At 41.6% G+C, this 24,280-nt stretch overlaps 1 protein-coding gene across 1 annotated transcript in view; it reads left to right on the top strand.

The window, feature by feature from the left end:
* Positions 1–24,280, top strand: part of SLC23A2 (solute carrier family 23 member 2) — a gene marked incomplete at its 5' end in the record, with an annotated part of 102,229 nt that overhangs the window by 54,992 nt on the left and 22,957 nt on the right. The window contains 3 exon segments of the mRNA XM_075123484.1: positions 6,357–6,473; positions 9,370–9,527; positions 21,930–22,018. Of these exon segments, the coding sequence (XP_074979585.1) occupies positions 6,357–6,473; positions 9,370–9,527; positions 21,930–22,018 (364 nt within the window).

Here is a 24,280-nt window from a genome sequence, read left to right as displayed (position 1 = left end):
TAGATTAGGTGGTGGCAAACATGAGTTATGTCCCTTTCCCTTCTTTAATGAGAAGGACGACACAAAGCTGTCTGTAGGCTGTCGTGTCTCATCCCTTGAAACTGGTTCACTGTTTATGGGGGAGATTTTCAAAGGCACAAAGGGGAGTTAGGAACCCAAGTCCCTGTGACTTTCAGTGAGAGTTGGGTGCATAACTGTCGTTTGTGCCTTTGAAAATCTCTCCTTAAACCTGGCTGCAGGGCTATCTGAAAGAATTAAGGATCTCTTAATCCTAGAGGGTGGAGTAGGGGAGGGCTTTAATCTATTCCATTAGCCTTATTCATGCTGGTAGATAGAACTATAAGTGTCAGTAGTCATTATGGGATTACTCTTCAGTCGTGTTGTATACCTGTTAAACAAGTGGGCTTTCTATATTGAAACAAACGTTGACTTTCACAGATTTTTGTGAAACTAAAGAATCTTGATTACTGTATTTCCCCTAGTACTGTTGGTGTTAAGCCATATAAGTGACATCTTTGTGATGAGTGTTAATACACCAAGGACTGGAGAGCTTCTTTAAGGAAAACCTTATTTGGGGCTTGAACCCCAAATGCCATTAGACCTTTGACTGTGAGACGCGGGGACTGGATGATGGGGGATAGATTGCTCGATAATTGCCATGTTCTGATCATTATCTCTGAAGCATCTGGTACTGGATATTGGCCTCATTGGACTATTGGTCTGACCCATTATGGCCTTTCTTATGTTCTTATAACCTTCCCTTTTGTAATCTAGACTCTGTAGCCTGAAATGTTTCAAGTGAAACTGTATGGAATAGTATCAGAGGAGTAGCCACAACAACAAAAAGGAGTCTGGTGGCACCTTACAGAGGAACAGATTTATTTGGGCATAAGCTTTGGTGGGTAAAAAACCACTTCTTCAGATGCATGGGATATGGAATAGTTATTGTTCTGGTGACCAAATTACCAAAACTTTTAAAAATGACTGTTAAAAATATCTGACTTGAAGGTAGCTTTAGTTATAATTATATATTTATATTAGGTTTTTATAGCGACCTTTAGAATCCAGTTCTGCTATTCATCTTTAAAATTTAGACTAAAAATAGGCAATGTTAAAACAGGCATCAGTGTCTTAATTCATTGTCAATGTGTTTTGCTTTGAAATGATCTAAAATCACACACTTTATGGAAAGGTGTTTGTTAAACCAGAGGGACATAAATGAGATTTTGAGAAGAGCTGCGTAGATTCTTTTCTTTATTAATATTTAGTTAGTTCCTTAACTATCTCAAAGTCTTTAGAAAATCTAAGAGGTTTTTAGCCATAACTTTGGAAGGCTAATAATATACCAGCGTAATTTTGGATTATATTGTATTTAACAAGAACGTTAGATAAATATCTGAAACAAAGTCAACAATGTATCGAATTGTCTAGATGCAGAAAACCTTTTATCCTAGAGTCCAGCTGCGAACACTAAGCTTACTCAGAGAGGCATAAATCATGATTATTTCTGTTTCTAATGCCACCTTTGTCATATAATATTTTAGCTGGCAAAACTCCAGTTTTCATTACGGTACTGCAAAGATTAACTTTTTGGCAACTGGTGACTTGTAAATTTTATCTGATGCTAATATTGCACCATGGGGATTGGGTCACATCAAAGCAAAGACACCTTAATATGCAAAATTTATTATGGTAAAACCACCATAGTAGGTTGGTCTTCAGATTTGAAAGCATGCATTAGCTGACTAATTTTTTGGCCTAAATGGTATTTCTATCTGTTCTCCACTGATTTCTTGTTAACTCCCTAACTCCTCATCCAGTTCTAGGACAATTTAGCCATCTACATGCCAGTGTAACTCAGATTACATTACATGGAAGGAAAACATCCATTCATTGCTTCGACTCAGTTCTGGGTACTTCTTTTTCTGTGTCTCTCTTTTTTTAAGCTGTACGTGAACAGGATTGTAAATAGTGCACAATATAATTTTCCCTATATAGATAGTGAACTTTATCAGCTAAACCTGCTTGATTTAGGAACTTGTTAGAGGTGAAAGGAGAGGGCTTTATCTATTAGCCATCTAGTGTGGGAGAGTGAGTTTGTGTGTGTATGGGGGTGGGGGGGATGTGAGAAAACCTTGATCTATGCAGGAAATAGCCCGACTTGATTATGTAAAGAGTTGTCACTTTGGATGGGCTAGCACCAGCAGGAGAGTGAATTTGTGTGGGGGGTGGAGGGTGAGAAAACCTGGATTTGTGCTGGAAATGGCCCACCTGTTGATCACTTTAGATAAGCTATTACCAGCAGGACAGTGGGGTGGGAGGAGGTATTGTTTCATATTCTCTGTGTGTATATAAAGTCTGCTGCAGTTTCCACGGTAAACATCTGATGAAGTGAGCTGTAGCTCACGAAAGCTCATGCTCAAATAAATTGGTTAGTCTCTAAGGTGCCACAAGTACTCCTTTTCTTTTTGCGAATACAGACTAACACGGCTGTTCCTCTGAAACCTGCCAAATGGTTGACACTGTAATTTCCTTTACGTAAACATCTCTCTCTTCTGTTTATCAATCACCCCTAACAGTATCGGTATCAATTATGTTCCTTTTTTTCTTCTCTTACTCATAAAATATCACTCATCAAAGACCACACAAGGCTTAAACCAAAAAGTTCAAAGTGAAGATGACTAAAATTTGTATAATCTGTGGCGAGTAAATATGCACGCTAACATGTATCCATCTGCAGACTATGAATGCTAAATTATCTGACACCTGTTAGTCCCAATATTAGACCTGCTAGCCAGAATGAAAATAGCTGCACTGCCCTATGGCTCCAATTTAGAAAAATAAACACGTGTGCACTACTTATTGCACAATTGATTTAATTGTAAAGTGTTGTCAGTTAGCTCATCATATAACACTTTAAAAAATGTCTCTTGCATTATGTCTCTTGCATTTTTGTCTTCTGGCTTCTCTCCGCTTCTTTATTTTTTTCCCTTTTATTAGGTCACAGAGTAAGTCTGTCAATTTATTTTTGGTGCCTTTCTTTCCTTTTGCTTTGTTCCCTTACTCTGTGTGGTTTCTCTCTCTCTCTCTCTCTCTCAAAATATATATTTCTATATCGGTCCCACTTCCCTAGCCCCACTAAAAAACCGTTCAGTAATCTGCTTGTTTTCCAATCTATTCCATCACGCTAATCCACAAATTTGGTCACACACTCACGCCCATCAAATGGCTCATGACACGTTCCAGGGTGCAATCCAGACCAGTGAGGGGTTGTCACCGCTTGCCCTGCAACTTTGGGTGCCTCACAATGTTTTGATGATGAAGCCCCCAAACTGGGCTGCTCACAAACAGCCTTCTTGCATACAGGTCACACCCAAAGGGCTGGACAGTACAGAACACAATATTTTGGAAAAATACAGACCTGGGAGTGTGGTGGGGTTATCCTGCAAGTATAGTATCTGAGGATGGTGGAAGCCAGAGTGTGGTTGGTGTGTAGCTGACAGACTGCTGGGCTCAGAGTTGCTGGATGTGTGTTTGAATTTTTTCGATTTCTAAATGTATTTTCAGGTTTTTAATCTCTTTCGTTGCAGATGGGTGGGTTGTAAACTTGTGTCTGGGTGGGGAATGGCCAGGTAGGACAGTGGGCCAATAAATAACGCTTTTATCTCCAGGCTGTGACTACACTAAGCTTTCTTTGAAAATTTCCCGCCATCACTGTAGAACTGGTGCAATATCACCAGTCCTGTGAAGAACAGGGGGGAGTGTTTTAGGGTAGTAAGGTGCTAATGCAGCTGTGGACAGTTATTGGAAGCTCTTCAGCATAGCTGCAGACGAAGAGAAGAGGCCAACGGGGGGCAAGGACCAATGAAGGCACATCGGCGTCCCCAAATTATGGCCTGGAGTTTGCATGAAATCTGGTACCCAATGTTGAGGCATTCTGAACATGTGTGAAGGCCAAAATGTCACTCGAGCCCACTGTGTCATAGGCAACTTGTCAAGGTCAGGCCACTCAGTCTTTGGAAGGACTTGACCTTGGAAAGTTACCCATGACTTCGGCGTGTTGAGGTGTTCTGTTGGATAATGGGGCAAGTGAGAATTTCGCCTTCAGGAGTGTAGGGCAACTGTCCATCCTGTTTAATTTGTGCTCCTAGATGGATGGCTTCACCAAAACAACTCTGGCATTGTTCACAAGGAAACGGTTTGTCTCTGTTGGTATTAGGCTTAGCTTGTATTTAACAGGGTGGCGGTGTTTCCCTCTTGACCCTTTTTAGTCAGTATGTTGATGACTTAGGCAAAAAATTAATTAAAATACAAAATCCCCTTTGATAAACAATCCTCAGCAAGTACATATGCTAATCTCAGAGCAAAGGGAAGGGTGAAGAGAAATGTATACAGGCACAGAAACACTCTTAAGAAGTTGAACAGAACTTTATTGCAACGAGACTGAAACCATCACAGAAATTTCTCTTGAAGTATACTTAAATTCCCAGGAGAGGGCTCTTCTTTTCCGACAGACTGTCAGTCTCAATTTGTCTTTAGCTCTCTTTAGACTGGGCTCTTCTGGTTGTCCAGCTGCGTAACCTAATGAAGAGGAAAAGTCCCCATGTCACATAGGTCACAAAGGTGCCATCGGGTCTCCCCACATTTTCACTAACCTCTGCGTCTCCCTCTCTTCCACCCTCCCAGGGCCAGCTTTCCTTTCCCTACTGATGCTCTTCACTCAGCTTTGTCTTCACTGACGCAAAGCAAAATGTGTTGTAGTTATCTTGCTGTATAATCCTGAGTGAAGACAGAGGCACTTAGTGTCTACCATGAGAGTGGCTAGGTGAGGTCAGTGCTATGTACCTCCTCCCCATGGTTAACCTCACCTAATTTACCTCTCATAAAAATAAATTGCTTTTTCTCCACTCTGTTTTTAGCTATCCTTTGGTTAAAGCATACCCTTAGTGCTGCCGCTGGTCTGGCAGACGGGAGCCACGCTGAACAGCTTCCCCTCAGTGATCATTTAGGAGCTATCCCTCCCATTTCAACCATTCCTTCAACAAAACATGGAATTTAACATTTTGAGTAAGCTTCTAGGATACGAATATCGCTGTACTCTGCACAGAAAAATCTCAATGTCCTCATTCTTCCTCAGCCCCCTATGTAACTTATCTGAGTATGGATGTGTAGCCCAGGCAGTTGTATTTGTTTTGCTAACAAAATCAGTGCTGTGTGAAAAGGAAATGTCATGGGTCAGTTGATTTCCATGACGCTTTGGACAATAAACTAAATTTGGGTCATGTAGGAATTCTACTTGGATTTATCTCAATAAAGGGAAGGGGAGTCTGGTAAAGTTATCAGTTTTGCGGTAAGGCTTCTTCATGTGAATTTGTTCAGTGTGGATTAGGCCAGAACAGTAGTTACATAAGTTATGATTCAGGGTTTAAAATGATAAAATCAAATCCTCCCTCCTGCTCAAATGTTCTTGGCACTACAAGACATGTAGGTATTTTGATCTCAGAGTTTTAATTCCCCAGTTTTGAAATGAAGCCATTAAAATTGTATTTAAAATATTTTGCTGTAGAAAATAGGATAATGATTCTGAAATTATTGCAGACTATCTCAGGAGGCTGGAAGGTACTTCCCAACATGTAGCTGCCTTTCCAGTTATCTGCATGCTCTCTCCTAATTAGGATGTATTAATGTGTATAGGCCAAATTCAGATCTCGTTTACACTTGGTAAATCCAGAGTAACTCAGTTGGTCTGTATTAAAGATGCTCTGGATTTACCTCATGTAGCCACATCAACATGTTTTCCTACATGCTTCAGTGTGCAGCAGCAACCCCATAGAGTTTGCTATGTTGCTAAAAATGATTGCGCATGACTAAAATAAGTAAGAGGCCATCTTAGAATGAAATCACAATAGTTGAAACGTTGTTGCCCTCAGTTTAGATCTCTTATGCAAGGATAGCCATTTTACTTTTGAAATATCCATTGTAGAATGTTCTGCTCCTTAACTCTTTTTTCTCATTCTCCTTCTTTGTGTAAACCAATCAGTCATGATAATCCCCGTTTAGTTTGGCATAATCTGCTGCCAAAGTGGTTATATCACAAATGGAGGATTATGCTTTGTTTGTGTGAATAAGCAGGGGATGGTTTATGAAAGAGAATCTTTTTATGCATGCTCAGTAGTTAGAGTTAGAGATAGCGGTTGATCATTTCAAAAGTTAAAGCTTTAATATGCACCGATGTTGCTTTGGAATAATAGAACCCCGTCCTCTTCAAGAGTCCCTTAGAAGTCTAACATTCCAAATTCAGTTATTCTTCCGTAACAATTAAACTGCTGTTGGCTTTTCCTCTTTTAATTTAACAGAGTTCTCTGGCAGAGACACTGGACAGCAGTGGAAGTTTAGATGCGCAGAGAGCTGACATGATTTACACAATTGAGGATGTTCCTCCCTGGTACCTCTGCATATTCTTGGGGTTACAGGTACATTTCAAAACGCATATTTCTGAAGAAATCCATTTTTTTGTTTATAATCTTTAAAAATGCTGAACATTTTCTTATATAGTACAAAATGGTACGTGATACAGATATTCAGCAATGTTAGTGACTTGCCTTCTGCTTTGAGTCCATTTGATTACTTAATGAAGTGGTTTGGAAGGCTGGAAGCCCACTCTGGCAACAGAGTTATGTGTATTGTGAATGAAGCAGAACGGATGGAAAGTACTACTGGGGAGTTATAAAACAGCTGGAAGCTTATAAAAGTCTTATCTATTTGTTATGCTTCCCTACTTTCATATCTGTACTAATTTTTATTGTGGCAAGATAGCCTTCCTGCAAAATGTCTCCTTCCCTTCACCACCACCTCACTAGAATTCACCCATGGACAATGAGCTATAATGTTGCTTGCTAGCTGTTGCATTTCAGGAATTACTGGAGACTTGCGTCACAAATAACCATTTGGGCTGCTGCCTAACAAAGTGTTCCTTAATTCAAGTAAAAATTGAAATTCGGTAACAACTTGTCACTCATGAATTCATGTGGGGATAATACAGGGGGATGGAAGATGGGAGAGATGCTGTGTTAATGTTCAGATCTTTCTCGGAGGTTCTGCTTTTAGGAGAGTTAGTTCTGGGAATGACTAGCACCAATTTGGCAGCATCCACTGTCTGGAAAGCTGGTTAATTATGAAAAAAACCACCACCCCCTGCCTGCTGAGTTTCCTGTTCTTTTCAGGCATTTGTACTTTCTGTTAGTTAGAGAGTTAGACTATGTCTACACTAGGAGTGCTTTACTGGTATAGGAATATCAGTGTACTGTACCGGCAAAGTGCTTTGAGTGTGGGCACAACTAGACCGGCAAGGCTGTGCTTTGTACTGGTATAATAATCCCAGCCCCGGCCAACGAAACAACCTCGAGTGGTAAAAGCACAGTTTTGCTGATATAGCTCTGTCTAAACTACAGACTTCTGCCAGGACAGCTTTGTTGGTCATGCATCTCACTCTGCATCCTTGACCAATGCCAGCAGAAGTCTGTCGCGTAGATGTGGCCAGAGTAGAACTTAACAGACAGCCAAGACAGCTGGATTCTAGTCGCTGTTTCGCTGTGAATGTGGGCAAGTCCGTTCATCTCTCTCCCCCTCTCTGAAAGGGGGAATAAAATTACCCCAAAGGAGTGTTGAGACTTCATTAGTATTTGTAAAAATACTTGGAGATCCTCAAATAAATGACAACTCAGAAATCCAAAGTGGCTTATTTTTCTGCCTGCACTGATTCATCAGCCAGCACTGCAGGAATTTTCTTTTTCTTATGTAGTTGAACATACAGCTTTTTAATATGTTTTTTTAAATCTACTTGAATTGGAGCAGAATAAATCCATGATTGGCTCATCTCTAACATTCCAGAATTTATCTCCCATATAGTTTTCATACTGAAGTACTATTTAAATTCATGTCTAATCAGACAGTCCATCATGTGATCCTCATATGAATTAATTTGGTGGACAGGAGAAATGTGGTGGACATAATATACCTGGACTTCAGCAAGGCTTTTGACACAGTCCCACAGGACATTCTGATAAGTCTGCTGGAGAAATGCTGGCTCAGCAGAACGACCATTCAGTGGATATACAATTGGTTAAAGAACCGCAAACTAAGAGTAACTATTAATGGAATGATGGGGGATTAGAGGGAGGTCTGAAGTGGGGTTGCACAGGGATCTGTTATGGGTCTAGTGATGTTGAACATCTTTATTAATGACCTGGATGTAGGAATAGAGAGCATAATGATCAGATTTGCAGATAACACACAGCTGGGGGGGAGAGGGGGGATAGCTGTTTTCAAATACTCAAAAGCACAGCTGCCAACTTTCACATGGTAAATATGCACCCCGACTTCCATAATAAGCCAAATATCAAGCTAATCCCATTTCAAAACAAGGCCCAAACCAGCCAATCCCTAAGAATCCCAACACTCTATCTGACAAGATCCCCCGGTGTGCAGTGTGGGACTTTGGTGGACCTGCTGTGCACCCCTGACTCTCTCCCTCCTTGCCCCTACTTGCCGGGTGCTGATAAAAAAAAAAAAAAAGCAACAAGCTGCTACAAGCCAAACAAGCAAAAAGCTACAAACCAAAAACTAGCCAAAAAGCAACTCACAAGCCAATTAAGCCCAAAACAAGCCCGATTTCTGCTTTTTTTCCGCGGGTTTGGCATGTCTGCTTAAAAGGCTGCCATAAAAAAGAGAAGAATTGTTCTGTTTTGCCACAGAGTTCAGGACAAGAGGCAACGGGTTCAAACTACAGCATAGCAGATTTAGATTAAGTCACAGGAAAAACTTCCTAACTGTAAGAATCGTAGGACAATGGAACAGACTGCCTCTGGAGATTGTGGAAACTTCTTCACTAGAGGCTTTCGAAAGAAGGCTGGATAGTCATCCGTCTTGGATGGTGTAGACACAACAAATCCTGCATCTTGGCAGGGGTTTAGACTAGATGACGCTTGTGGTCCCTTCAAACCCTGTGATTTTGTGTGTTTCAAAATGGAGGGAGCTGTTTTTCCGCTTCTGTAAGTTGGAAGCTGCTTCAGCCTGGTTACCTAGATACCTACTCATCAAGAATAAGAACAGGAACCACTGAGCTATGTAAATAGCCTAATTTATCATCTATAAGTAGAAGTCATTAGTAGTTGGCTGAAAGTAGCTAAACATGGAAAGTAAAAAACACTAGGAATTAAAATATTTGGAATCGGAATTGAAAGCAATGAGAGTTGGTGGTTAATTTAAAACAATAAATAAACTGAGTGCAGAGGAAAAATAGTGCATCTTGGGGCTTCTCGTATGTGTGATTAGCAGTGTTAACACGCTGTTCATTGTTTGTGTTCGCAGCACTACCTGACATGTTTTAGTGGAACTATAGCTGTACCTTTTTTGCTAGCTGACGCCATGTGTGTTGGATTTGACCAGTGGGCAACCAGCCAACTGATTGGGACCATTTTCTTCTGTGTGGGAATCACTACTTTGTTACAAACCACTTTTGGATGCAGGTGAGATCCAAACTCCTACGTCATTCTTTATTGTTGAGATGCTGATGGTGGGGTACACATCTCTTTAATTGTACAGGATACCTTGTGTGATCCAAGAAGTGCATAGGATATTTCAGAAGGATGAATGTGAAACACAGAATAACAGTTCAAACTCAAGCTTGCTCGGCAATAGGGTTGTCCCTTCCTAATTTTGGAAGGTTTAACGCGCACAAAATGGATACGAAGTGTAAAAATAAGGCTGTCTCTACGCTTAAAACATTACAGCGGCATAGCTGCAGCTACACCACTGTAGCGCTTCAGTGTACGCTTACTGTACTCACGTATTAGTGTGACTGGAGGGGTTCTCCTGTCGCTGTAGTAAATCCACCTCCCCAAGAGGCCATAGCTAGTGTGATGGGTTGGATCACAGAAACCCCCTTGGGACTGCCAACTGATGTTCTGAGACTACCCCTGAGCCCATTTTCCCTCTGGAAGCTTGGGACTTCAGAACCTTGCTTGTTTGAGCTAGACACGCTAGCTTGCTACAAACCCAGACCCAGGTCTGAACCACGTCCCCCAACAGCTGCAGGCTTACCTGAAAACAGCTTAAGAAGCGTTCCTGTCTCTAACACTGATGCCCAGCTCCCAATGGGGTCCAAACCCCAAATAAATCCGTTTTACCCTGTGTAAAGCTTTTACAAGGTAAACGCATAAAATTGTTCGCCCTCTATAACACTGAGAGAGAGAGAGAGGCACAGCTGTTTGTCCCCCCAGGCATTAATACGTACTCTGAGTTAGAATCACTTTTTACTTAGTAATTATTAAATACAAAAAGTAGGATTTAAGTGGTTCCAAGTAATAACAGACAGAACAAAGTGAATTACCAAGCAAAATAAAATAAAACACGCAAGTCTAAGTCTAGTACAGTAAGAAAACTGAGTACAGATAAAATCTCACCGTCAGATGTTTCAGAAAGCTTCTGTCACAGACTGGACGCCTTCCTAGTCTGGGCACAATCCTTTCTCCTGGTACAAAGCCTTTGTTCCAGCTCAGGTGGTAGCTAGGGGATTTCTCATGATTGCTGCCCCCTTTGTTTTGTTCCACTCCCTTATATATCTTTTGTACCAGGTGGGAATCCTTTGTCTCTCTCTGGGTTCCCACTCCTAGTTCTCAGTGGAAAAGCACCAGGTTAAAGATGGATTTCAGTTCAGGTGACATGATCACATGTCACTGTAAAACTCCAAGCCCTCATTCCTCCCAGTCTGACTCACAGGAAGGCCTGCGAGGGAACAGAGCTATCCACAATTAATTGTCCTGGTTGATGGGCGCCATTAAGATTCCAAACTACCATTAATGGCCCACATTTTGCATAACTACAAAGCTATATTTCATATTGCTAGTTTCAGATACAAGAGGGATACATTTATACAAATAGGATGACCACACTCACTAAGTTATAAGCTTTGTAATGATACCTTACAAGAGACCTTTTGCATGAAGCATATTCCAGTTACATGATATTCACTCATTAGCATACTTTGATAAAATCATATTGAGTGCAACGTCACAGCGAGATCAATGGAAGAATTATTCCATCGATGTAGCACTGTAATAAACTTGCCTGAGGGTTAAGTCATTTTGCTACGTCACTCAGAGATGTGGATTTTTTGCACCCTTGAGCAATATAGCTGGGTTGATCTAATTTTCTGATGTAGACCAGCACTACATTTTGGATAACTGGGAAGCTGTTTTGAATGAAAGAAGGCATGAGCAGAATAAAAAGAGTAGAGGAGCGGGGAAATAGTGAGGAGAAACAAGATGATTGAACACTTGGAAAAAAAATGATTTAGCCTACTTTAAAGAGTGACTGCTTAGAATACTGTCCTTGTACTAACTTCCAAAAGGTAACCAGTTGAAGTTTTGGTGTATGGACACAGTAACATCTACTGTTCCTTCTGTCATATTGTGCTGTGACAGTTTCCGCAAGGTGATTGTCAAAGTATGTTGAAATACTATGATCTCTGGAGCCATATACTTGAAGAAGCTAATGTACGACTCTGATGCTTCAGGTTGCAGGTGTATATCAGTGAAAGCAAGTGACCTGTGTAGTTAATCATGCTTACAGCTGAGGATAAAATGCTCATCTAGAAGAGTCTCTCTGTTCTGTCGAAACCCTTGCACTTCGGAATCACTTTTACATAATTAAGGTAGATCATATAATAGACCTTAAGAAAAAGGAAGGGCAACTTCTTATCCCTGACCTTACTGTCTCTGCCAATAACATACCCTTTGCATATGTTCCCTTGTAAATTCCTTCTGTGGGAATGGGTGGGAAATAAAGGTCGTCTTTCTTAACTGCACAGAGGTGCCAGTATCACTTTACCACAAGCTGTCAAGGAACATAAGTGTTTGCTTTGGGGTTCCTGTGAGTATCTTTTACGCCACTGTTTCTGGAAGTGCTATTTTAATACGGTGACATATCTGAGACTAGTCCAAATACTGCCAGATTTTTAAAATAATACGTTATTGCCAAAACTGAGTACGTTCTAACAACAGTGAAGTTAAAATAAAAATAAAAAAGCACTTATCACTGTACTTGGAATACTGCAGAGAGAGTTTAACTAAACATTTACTTAAACCCTTGTTCGTGCATTATTTGAGTCAAGGGATGGATAAAACCCACAAGGTTGTTTCTGCATCTTGAATAGAATCAAGAAAGAAAAATAAGACCAGAAGAAAGATACTCATTGTATTAGCATGTCCAAGCACTATTGTTTAAGTGTCACTTAATTCATCATAAAAATGATATAAGATGAAGTCTTAGACTTTCAGTGAAAAATGGACAACGTAGTTTAAATTAAAAACACTTACTCAAGAAACAGACTCTTTGGGTGGAGGAGATCACTCAGTAGGGAGAAAAGGGCAAACCCGTTAAACAAATCATTTAGGATTGTTAATGCAGGTCAGCCAAAGGGAAAAAATCCAAAACCTCTTCGGGCAATTCAGGCGTCCTGAGTCAGTCCTTGTGTTTGTTTTGTTTTCAATAGCCTGGAGAAAGTACTCAGCTGATCTGCCATCTCACCTTCCTTCTACCTCTTCAGAAAAGGTTCTTTGTCCTTTTCTTACCCTCAGCTTTTCTAAGAATTGTAAAGCTGCTTTGATATTTCTTTCATCAAATGCTTACTTCAGAAATAGGAAGGGATATTTTGTCTAGGTGAAATTGTCAGAAAGGAGGAAAAAGAATTTGCTTTTTCCTAAGACCAGGTTTTCCTTGAGACAAAATGCTCTGTCCCTCACATGTATTCGCAAAAAGAAAACGAGTACTTGTGGCACCTTAGAGACTAACCAATTTATTTGAGCATAAGCTTTCGTGAGCTATAGCTCACTTCATCGGATGCAACCGATGAAGTGAGCTGTAGCTCACGAAAGCTTATGCTCAAATAAATTGGTTAGTCTCTAAGGTGCCACAAGTACTCGTTTTCTTTTTGCGAATACAGACTAACACGGCTGTTACTCTGAAACCTGTCACGTATGAGACAGTTTTCTTTCCTATTCGGTTTGTTCCTTCCTGTTAACTTCAAATGAGGACAAAGAGAGTTAGCTCAAACACACTTATTCCTAGATTTTAGCTAAACATTTATAAAAGGGGGGGGGGGAGAGGGTAGCAGAGAAGAATGGGCCAGGCCCCTCATTGTCTTCAAGATAATCACATTTAAATTGAGCAGCTATATCTGATTATGTTGCTGCTTGCTTCAAATGCTTTTACCTTTAACACATTACTTTTTACCTCCTTATCTTGCATCTTATACTGGCCTTCACGTATAGGGTCAAGGGATAGTCACGGAAATCGGAAGATATGGTCAGTATAAGTCTTTTTTTAGATGAAAAAGTCATCTTCATTTTTTTAGACCACTGAAGACTTACTCCATCATCTCTCAGGCCTATTCCACTAACTTTGTTTTTGGAGAATTAGCGGCTGAACATTTTGTAACTGTTAGCATGTGATACAGTTTTATATTTGCTTGGGACCTGCAGACATGAACTACACTTGAAATGAGATTCTTACAAGGTTTATTGGCAAGCCTGTGAACTGAGAAATGTTTAAACAAATAAAGCCATTACGGTTTCAGAAAGGTCAATTTTCACTAGTTAAAAGCCCTTAGAGATGGACGTAGCCAGTTATCTGGAGCCATTGTAGTTCGTCTGGTATCCATACTAATTTTAGGAATTCAGGCTATTTACCAAAGCATAGCTCTTTGCCAGCCTTTTGGATTAATACAAAGGAACTATTATGATCTGAGAGATAAATATGTACCTAGAGCTATATTTTAGGTTTGGTGAATTGTGTGTCTGTAGTATCTAAGCATTGTTACATATATGCAATGTATTTGTTAGCTAGGATGTTTCAAAAACAACATTTTAATTACTCAGAAGCTGTCTTCAATAGTGCGAGTGTCAAAACCGCAACCATTAGGAAATTCAGAGTTGCCCTGAAAAAGAAAAGGAGTACTTGTGGCACCTTAGAGACTAACCAATTTATTAGAACATAAGCTTTCGTGAGCTACAGCTCACTTCATCGGATGCATTCGGTGGAAAATACAGTGGGGAGGTTTATATACATAGAGAACATGAAACAATGGGTGTTATCATGCACACTTGCCCTTGAAATTGCATCCTGACCATGTGTTTATATGGGCTTGGGTAATGTATCCACTTTGTACATTTGTGTGATCTTAGGCATGTGATGTATTACTGTTTCACAATAGTGTACTTTTAGGGCATAGTTTCAGTTTATCAAGATTGTGGTAGAATTCCACTAAGAGATTTAATGGTTACTTAACCTAGTAACATCTCACCTTTTGTTTTTTCTTCTGATTTTTGTTGACTGGTGTTTCCATGTATCGCCACTTCATTGTATATTGCTGACAAATTACTATGTATTTATCTGAGAAGAGTGAATTGGTCTTCTCTTGAGAAGAAGGAAATGCAATAACCACTGGAGTCCCTTGATCATGTCCTCATAAAAGACCAGCCAATTTAGCCTTGGCAAAAAGTCCATTGTGACTGGGCTGAAAAAAGTAGTTCAGAAACAGTGTTCAACTCAGAGTGAGTTTTTTAGCAAAGCTCAGGGAGGCCTTATGCGTGCATCACAATCGCTTTTGAATGCTGCACCTGACCAATTTCAAAATTTCACCGTGTGATCTAAGGATCAGTGGCCAGAATGTCATGGAGGGGAATGGATGACGTGGGGGAAGTGGGAAAGGAAGGTGGTGCACACAACGCTGCTGGTGTGGGAGGAATAGGGGGGGCACAGACCCCATGGCAGAGAGCAGATTGGGGGAGGTTGCAGGGAGTCCCTGCAATAGAGGGGGAGGGAAGAATGGCACATAGGGAGCTGGGGACAGGGAGAAGGGAAGGATGCCTGGAGCCCCTTGTGGGTGCAATGAGCTCAGCCTACGCAAGCTACAAAGCGTGCGACCCCTCGTTCAGGGATTCTCAAACTGGGGTCACAAGGTGGTTACGTTGGGGTCAGAGGCTTGCTGTGTGAAAGGGGTCACCAATACAAAACGTTTGAAAACCACTGCCCTAGTCAAACAAATTTTAAACTACTGAAAAATGTAGCTTTGTATGGGAAGTCACTACATTAACAAAAAGAATATTACTGATTCTGCAGCCATAAACACAACTTCCTAGGTCTTAGATGAAAGGAGAGTGGCTGGAGAGAGAAGAAAAATGCAGGGGCACGAATCAAACAACTTTACAGTCAGTGTCTTCTGTATTCTATGCTTAAAAAAAAAAGTCAGTTTTCATTTGGAATAACTCCTCACCATTAAGATAATCACCATCTCCGTGGATATGACGTGAAAAGGGAATCTAATAGAGACCTCCTAATGCGTTTTTTCCCAAACTCGTCCAGGCTTAAACACAGAGATAAAGCCACTGTGGAAATAGCATTGCTAAAGTCGAGCTGTTCGCTTTGTTTTAGATCCTTTCCAGTTTTACTTTTATTGCAAGCTGAATTGGAGTTTATTCTAGCAATTGGACTGAGGGGAATTCAGCCAGAAGCTCTTTGGAGCATTCATTGCTTAATTATGTAGCAGAATTCTTGTGCCTTTTTATGGTGGGTAGTAAAACCATATACTATGGAGTCTGCTGATTTACCCAACTTAATACTCTTTGCAGGCTGGCATGCTGCTTTCTCGGCCCCACTGCGGCATGAGAGACTCCAGTTTGGGAGTGGACTTTTCTCCTATCAGACTGTTGGCGTTTTAGTCATTGTTTATATGCTGGGACAAGAAAGGGTGCTTGCATCAGAGTGCTTGCAGGCGAGCGACGGACAGGGCCTGTGATTACAGGGTGAGCTCTCCCTCCAGGTCAATATCAAGGAGCTAAGGGCGGTGCGACTAGCATGCCAAGCCTTCCAGGTCTGACTGAAAGGTCAGTGTGTAGCAGTTCTGACGGACAGCAGTGTTTTACATCAACAAGCAGGGTGGAGCCCGCTCCTCTCTCCTATTGTCGGAAAGCCCTCCGGCTGTGGGAGTTGTGCGTAGCCTACTCCATTCACCTGGAAGCATCCCATCTACCAGGAGTTCAGAACACACTGGCGGGCCACCTCAGCAGTCCATCCGCAATCACGAGTGGTCCCTCTGGCCGGATGTCATACACTCCATCTTCCAAAGGTGGAGGTTTCCCCAGATCAATCTGTTGGCCACCTGGAGCAACAGAAAGTGCCCAGTGTTCTGCTCCTTCCAGAAACACAGCCTAGGCTCAATCACGGACACATTCCTGCTACCCTGGGGAGGCCGCTTGCTCTCTGCCTTTCACCTGTTCCCTCTTGTGCACAAGGTCCTCCTCAAAGTCCGCAGGGACGGGGCAGAGAGAACTCTCGCGGCACCAGCATGGCCTCGACAACATTGGTACGCTACGCTCCTGGAACTGTCAGTGGACGCCCCGGTCACGTTGCCACTCCTCCCCGACCTGATCACTCAGGACCACAGTTGCATCCATCACCCCGACCTGCAGTCCTTCCACTTCACAGCTTGGAAGCTTCCTGGCTGAACCCCATGGAGCTTCTGTGCTAAGAACAAGTCCTCCTTAGCAGCAGGAAGCGCTCCACTAGAGCCATGTATCTGGCAAAGTGGAAGAGATTTTTGTGTTGGTGTGACCAGAGTCATACACCCCCTCTTCAGGCACCTGTACCTCTCATCTTCGAGTACCTTCTGCACCTGAAACAGCACGGCCTGGCAATGTCCTCCAGAAAGGTACACCTCGCTGCTATCTCAGCTTTCCACCCAGGAGCGTCTGGACTCTCCGTCTTTGCCAACCCTATGGTTGGTCAGATCCTCAAGGGTCTGGAAAAGCTACATTCCCAGATCAGACAGCCTGTCCGCGTGGGGGACCTTAATCTGGTCCTCTCCAGACTGATGGGGCCCCCATTCGAATCGCTGACGACTTGTTCCCTTTTCTATCTGTCGTGGAAGATACCCTTTTGGGTTGCCATTATATCTGCAAGGAGTGTGTCTGAGTTAGGCCCTTGCCTCTGACCCACCTTATACGGTTTTCCACAGGGATAAGGTGCAACTCAGACCCCACCCGGCCTTTCTTCCTAAGGTTGTGTCACACTTCCACAATAGTCAGGACATTTTCTTGCCTGTTTTTTTTTTTTTTATCCTAAGCCTCATGCCTGTAGTCGTGAGCAGAGGCTGCACTCCCTTGATGTTCGGCGAGCGCTGGCCTTCTACATGGAGCGCACCGAGCTGTTCGGGAAGTCGAACCAGTTGTTCGTAGTGGTAGCAGACGGGATGAAAGGACTCCTGGTCTCATCTCAAAGAATATCTTCCTGGATCACGTCCTGCATCCGCACATACTACAAGCTGGCCAAAACACCGGCCCCGGCTCATACGGCACACTCCACGAGGGCCCAGTCCTCATCAGTGACGTTCCTGGCCCAGGGCCTGATGCAAGAAATCTGCAGGGCAGCAACTTGGTCCTCGATACATACGTTCACCTCTCATTACGCCATCATCCGGCATGCCAGAGATGATGCAGTTTTTGGCAGAGCGGTGCTCCAATCAGCGATTCCATAACTCCGACCCCATTGCCTAGCTAAGGCTTGGGAGTCACGTAATTGGAATAGATATGAGCAATCACTTGAAGAAAAAACGGTTACTCACCTTATCGTAGCTGTTCTTGGAGACGTGTTGCTGATATCCATTCCAAACCCTTGCCCTCTGTCGCAGTAACTGGCAAGAAGGAACTGAGGAGGCACCGGGTTGCCAGGGTCATAGATGGAGCACCATGAAGGCACCGCTCTAGAGCCAACCCGACGTGTGCTGCGAGGGGGGAAAACTTTCGGATGACTGTGCACAGGGCGTGCACACATCTAATTGGAATCCATATGAGCAACATACCTTGAAGAACAACAGTTCCGAGAAGGTGAGTAATTGGTTTTCGTCGAGTAACCTTACCTTTTACAAACCTGCTTCAGGCTTGCTGTTACGCTTAAACTCTAAATTAGCGTCTTACTTTTTGCAAGTTAGTTGTGAATTGCTATTCTTCGAGTAACCTTATCTTTTACGAAAGAGCTTCAGCGTTTGTACTGTGGTTTATGCGTCTGCAGCAATGGTGTTGGCCTTGGTGTGGCATTAGAATTTACTCTCTGTGAATTGACTGCAGTGTAAACGTTAGAAATGGGACTAAGGACTACGTACTGCACTATCGCCCAAATAGAAATCACACATTAAAGATTAGCTTTGGTTTAAATATGGCTGTAGGTAAATATAAAGGGAAGGGTAACCACCTTTGTGTATACAGTGCTATAAAATCCCTCCTGGCCAGAGGCAACATCCTGTTACCTGTAAAGGGTGAAGAAGCTCAGCTAACCTGGCTGGCACCTGACCCAAAGGACCAATAAGGGAACAAGATAATTTCAAATCTTGGGGTGGGGGGACGCTTTTGTTTGTGCTCTTAGTTTACATGTTTGCTCTCTCTTGGGACTGAGAGAGGCCAGACAGTAATCCATCTTCTCCAACCCATCCTAATCCAAGTCTCCAATATTGCAACTGGTATAAGTAAGCCAGGCAAGGCGGATTAGTTTATCTTTGGTTTTATGTAAATTTTCCCTGTGTTGAGAGGGAGGTTTATTCCTGTTTTCTGTAACTTTAAGGTTTTGCCCAGAAGGGGATCCTCTGTGTTTTGAATCTGAATACCCTGTAAAGTATTTTCCATCCTGATTTTACAGAGGTGATTCTTTTACCTTTCCTTTAATTCAAATTCTTCTTTTAAGAACCGGATTGATTTTTTCATTGTTCTTAAGATCCCAGGGTTTGAGTCTGTGTTCATCTGTACAAAATTGGTGAGGATTCTTATCAAGCCTTCCCCAGGAACGGGGGGGGAGGCTTGGGGGGATATTTTGGGGGAAGACGTTTCCAAGTGGTCTCTTTCTCTGTTCCTTGTTTAAAACGCTTGGTGGTGGCAGCATACGGTTCAAGGACAAGGGAAAGTTTGTACCTTGGGGAAGTTTTTAACCTAAGCTGGTAGAAATAAGCTTAGGGGGTCTTTCGGGGTCTTTCATGCGGGTCCCCACATCTGTACCCTAGAGTTCAGAGTGGGGGAAGGAACCCTGACAGTAGCATAATTCTTATCCAGTATGTGTGGAACTTAAAAATTGGAAAGGCATTTTACGGAATATGTTTGGCATTGTATGGAATACGTTGGGTGGTGAACCACTGGAATGGGTTCCCTAGGGAGGTGGTGGAATGTCCATCCTTAGAGGTTTTGAAGGCCTGGCTTGACAAAGCCCTGGCTGGGATGATTTAGTTGGGGATTGGCCCTGCTTTGAGCAGGGGGTTGGACGAGATGACCTCCTGAGGTCTTCCAACCCTGATATTCTATTAACCCAGGCCAGTGCTAATGCTAGCTTTCTTGAAAGATAACTGGTCATGGTTGTTCTTTACTCGCTTACTACTGTAACAAAGTAAGATAGGTTATGTTAATTTCTGGTTAGGAAAAAACAAAGCTGGTATCTTGTCTGCTGCAGAAACTCTCATGATCAATATAGCAGGTCAGCTTTGACTTACAAGGCCTGAGGGGTCAGTCATGCAAAACCGCATTAGACAATGTACAAAGAATTTATCAAAGGAGAATATCCAAAAGCTTAACCTGAGCACATATGTTCATACTTCCCTAAATCAGGGCATCAGTGTTTTACTTGAAAATTCAAACATCATGAATTAATTAAAAATCTCCACAGCCTGGAGCATCTCTGAACACTTCACATAACAGTTCCTTATCGAATATAGTTAAAAAGCTCAACTCCTGAATTCTTTTGCACTGATCTCTTCCAAGACAGTGCAGTTTTGCAATTCTATGATGTTTTAAAAAAAATAAATAATCTAAATTTATCTGTCAAGAAGTTTTGTGTCAAATGGAGGCAAGTTGACAAGCAGAAGTCCAGGCTTCTGTGACTATTTAATATTCATAGAATGTGCTGATAACTAATCATTTGAAAGGAACAAATATTAAGCTTTGAATGCTCACAACATGTGCATCTTACAGATGAAGTTAAATTTACACAAGGTTTGAAAAGCTTTTTCTGCATGGACTAAATTGCCGGAATCAAGTTGAAACACTAAACTGACTTCATTATTGAAGAATGTTTTTGAGAGGTATATTAAAGGATTTGTAAAAGGAGAAGGGGAGTAGTGGGTAAGTAGAGGTGAGGAGTAGCAGCTTGTTTCAGGTATTCCGTATTTTGCCCTGGGTGCCAGTTTGTCTAGTGAAGATCAAAGGTATGAGATGAATCATTTGCTCACAGCAAACACCATTTCTCTTCACTCAGGATATGGTTTAGATTTTTGCCACGAGTAGCCGATATAGGGACTCATACCCGAGCATAAGCCTCACAATCCAAGCAAAGTCATGGCCATTCACATGTGGTCTGTGTGCTGCCCGTACTTAGAATTTTTAAAAAGCAGAGGTTTCTAAATTCTCTGTGTGGGCCAATTCTTGTAAAAGAATCTCATAGCCACCTCCCCTGCCAATCATATACCAACTCTTGATCCCTTTTCCTGCCTGTGAACGTATGACATTAACTCATGCACGTTCCTATTGCCTCTGTTTTCTATCTCCTCGCCACCTCCTCTGTTCATCATCCTCTCTGAAGTACCTCACTGAGGAAGGTCCTCCCTCCAGTTGTTCTGGCATTTCGCATTTCTAGTCCTACTTTTTTTGGCTACTTGTTACCCCGAGCTGAGCCTGCTGGTTTTGCTCCTTTTCCTGTGCTGCTGATTCTGCCGGCATCAGGGCTCTCTTTTGTGGCGGTACAAGCAGCAGAAAAGCAGGAGTGTAGCCAGTGCTCCATGAGCAGGAAGTGCTCGATGTGCCAGAGTTTGATCTGTTTTTAAAGAGAACGATGTGACCATCTCTCAAACACAGTCTGTAGAGAACAGTTCAAAGTGTTATTCTTAAATAGTTAAGCAATGTCTATTACTGTTTTAACATGCCGTGCAAGCTATAGCTTACTGAATACACAGAAAGATACAGATGGATGTCCTTTTTAAAACCGTTTGGGGAATTGATATAAACAATATTAAACATGTCTTTTCTCTTAATATCCTTTCAGCTTCCAGATTCATTGCTCTTGCTTTCCTGGAACTTATCAGTTTTTACCTGCTTTATAGCTATTTACACATCAACTCAGTGATCAAACTATATATGCTTTTAATCCCAGCTGTGCAATTCAGGTGTGTCCCTTAAGGCTTGTCTACACTGGCACTTAACAGGGCTGCAACTTTCTCGCTCATGGTGTCTGCAAAAACACCCCACTGAGCGCAGCAAGTTTCAGTGCTGTAAAGCGCCAGTGTGAACAGTGTACCAACGCCGGGAGCCGTGCCTCTCATGGAGGTGGTTTTTTTAGAGCGCTGGGAGAGCTCTCCCCCAGCACTCTGCTGTGACTACACCAACAAGGCTAAAGCCAGTGTAGACTAGCCCTTATTCAAACTATGTGAAGAATAACTTGCCTTTCACAAGCTAACTTAACACTTCATATACTGTACTTCTGCACATTCAGCACCTCACACTTGTATTGTTTTAGTATATACCTGTTATGCACGGCCTTTCCCCCGTTGAATAAAGGTCTTGTTGTACCAATACCTGGTATCTGCATACAAGTGTTCAGTAACATTTGTTACTGATAATAGCTGCTATTGCATTTAATGTCTTTCTGGTGGTTGGATTTTTTTATTTCTTTTTATTCCTTTAAATAAAAAATTGTTTACTTCAAAATTTCTAATAGTGGAAAAAAAGAGTAGTAAGTTGAAGAGGGTTAACCTCGTGAAAACCACACGTAGAAAAGTACATAGAAACAGTGTTATGATGTTGCAAACTATAAAGGTCTGTATTTTCTCTTTCCATTTCCTTCAGGTTACCTTTGTTTCAAGCCAGTGCTTTTGCATTCTTAGCACCTGCCAGAGCGATCCTCTCCTTGGAGAAGTGGAAGTGTAATAACACAGGTAAATGCAAGTCATGTATGCTTATGGAATTTTAACCACGTGATAAGTCACCCAGGTAACTCAAAATGGGACATCTAACTTGCAACTCACCTATGTGGAGAGATTAGGAGAATTGTTTGACTTTTTGCTTTTGAAAACATGATTTTGTAAAAATGCTGTTGTGGAGTTCTGACTTTCTTTTAGTGATTTCCATGTCTAATACACTCTTCTTGTAAATGAAGTATTTTTTTTAAAAAAAAGCGAGAAGCTAATTATATCAGGGCAAAATCTCTGGCTTGTAGCGCTAAGGAAAATAAGGTGGGTTTTTTTGTTCAGTAAGTGGGGTCTAGCAGTGGTACAGGCCCATTACTAGATAGATATAGCAGAATTGTTGTTAACAATGCAGAAAAGGCAGACGTGTTCAATAAATATTTCTGTTGTGCATTTGGAATGAAGCAGGATGATGTACTCTTGTCACATGAGCATTCTGAAGTACTTTGCATGCTACTATTAATTAAGAAGGATTTGAAACAACATCTACCGGGGATAAACTTCTGTAAATCAGCAGGATAACTTGCATCCATGAGTTATAAAAGATCTGCCTAAGGAGAAAACAGAAAATTGAGAAAACTGGAAAAGTGCTAATGTTACATCAGTATTCAAAAATTAAAATAGTACGATACAATATCAAAACTTGTGTGAAGTGGAATCAGAACTGTCTAGCTGAGAGATCTTTGAACATAGTTGTCATTGAGGAATCACCATTGAATGGGGTTATTTCTAGCGGGGTTCCACAGGGATTACTATTAGGTCCAATGCTATTCAGCATTTTTTGTCAACCGTCTGGAAGCGAGTATAAAATTGCTGCTGATAAAATTTGCGGATGACTCAAAAGACCAACTGAATAGTAAATAATGACGATAGGGCAGTCATCTGGATTGATTGGTAATCTGGACCCATATAACAAAACACATCTGACTGTATTAAAATACAAAGCTGTACTTCTAAGAATAAGGTATGAAGGCCATACCTGCAGAATAGGGGACTGTGTCCTGGCAACTGAAAAGGAGTTAGAGGTTATAGTAGACCAGCAACTCAGCATGAATTCCCAGTGCAATGCTGTGGTGCACAGGTCTGATGCAATCCTGGGATGTATCAAAGGGATTAATGAGTAGGAGTAGGGAGATGATGGTTACTGCTGTACATAGCGTTGGTGAGACCAGTGTTGAAATAGCATGTAGTTCTGCATACAGTCCTGATACCCACATTTTAAAAAGTATGTTGAAAATTTGAGGTTGAAGAAAACATGATTTGAAGGCTGGAGAAAATACCTTGGAGTGAGAGACTTCAAGAGCTCAATCTGTTTTGTTTATCAAAAAAAAATTTTTTTTTTGAGTGGTCTGATTACAGTGTATAAGTACCTTCATAGGAAGAAAATACCAGGTACTAAAGGGCTTTAGTGAAGACAGACAGAACAAGAACCAAGGGTTGGAAGCTTAAGCTGGAAGAATTAAAATTAGAAATTAGGCACACATTTTTAACAGTGCAGGTGATTAAACATTGAAACAAACTTCCAAGGGAAGTGGTAGATTCTTCATCTCTTGGTGTCTGCAAATCGAGACTGGATGCCTGTCTGGAAAATATGCCTTAGTTAAATACAAGTTATTGGGCTCAATACAAGCGTAAATGGACAAAATTCTATGGCCTGCGATATACAAGAGATCAGACTAGAAGAGCTAGTCTTTTAGCCATAAACTGTATGCAAGAGATGTTTCACTGTTACCTCTGCATAATGAGCCTGAATTTTGAGAGCCAGGTTTTGGTGGTTTCCACCTCAATGTCACCAATTAAACAAGCAAACCAAACTGTAGGCCAAATTAGGCCTTCAATGTCTCTTTTGCCCACCCCAGTGTCTTGAGAAGTTTTCCACAGATGTATAGTTACCTTTTTAAATGAAACCTGACCACCTGGTCTCTCTTAAAGTTAAAAAACTGAAGTCGGAACTATGTCATTGCTCTCAGTTCAGTTTTCTATGGTAGATTTTAAGATCTTACCTGTGCAGAATGAGGCAGCTTGACTTGGGGAAGGGAACAGCAGATGAAAAGGTGAAAAAAGAGTTTCCGGCTTCCTCTCATAGGCCCCAGATCCCTTTAATTAATTGTGACCCTCTTACATTCAGTTCTTCTTTTTGATATTTGCAACAGCTCACGTTAGGTTTTATATCTTAGAAGGTAGATATCCAAGTCTGTAGTTCAGAAAATCAGGCCCTGGACATGATGAAAT

The sequence above is a fragment of the Caretta caretta genome, chromosome 26 (genome assembly GCF_965140235.1).
Source record: "Caretta caretta isolate rCarCar2 chromosome 26, rCarCar1.hap1, whole genome shotgun sequence".
Classification (NCBI taxonomy): domain Eukaryota; kingdom Metazoa; phylum Chordata; order Testudines; family Cheloniidae; genus Caretta; species Caretta caretta.
Note: the sequence above shows the minus strand (reverse complement) of the source record. Positions and strands in the feature narration are given on the sequence as shown.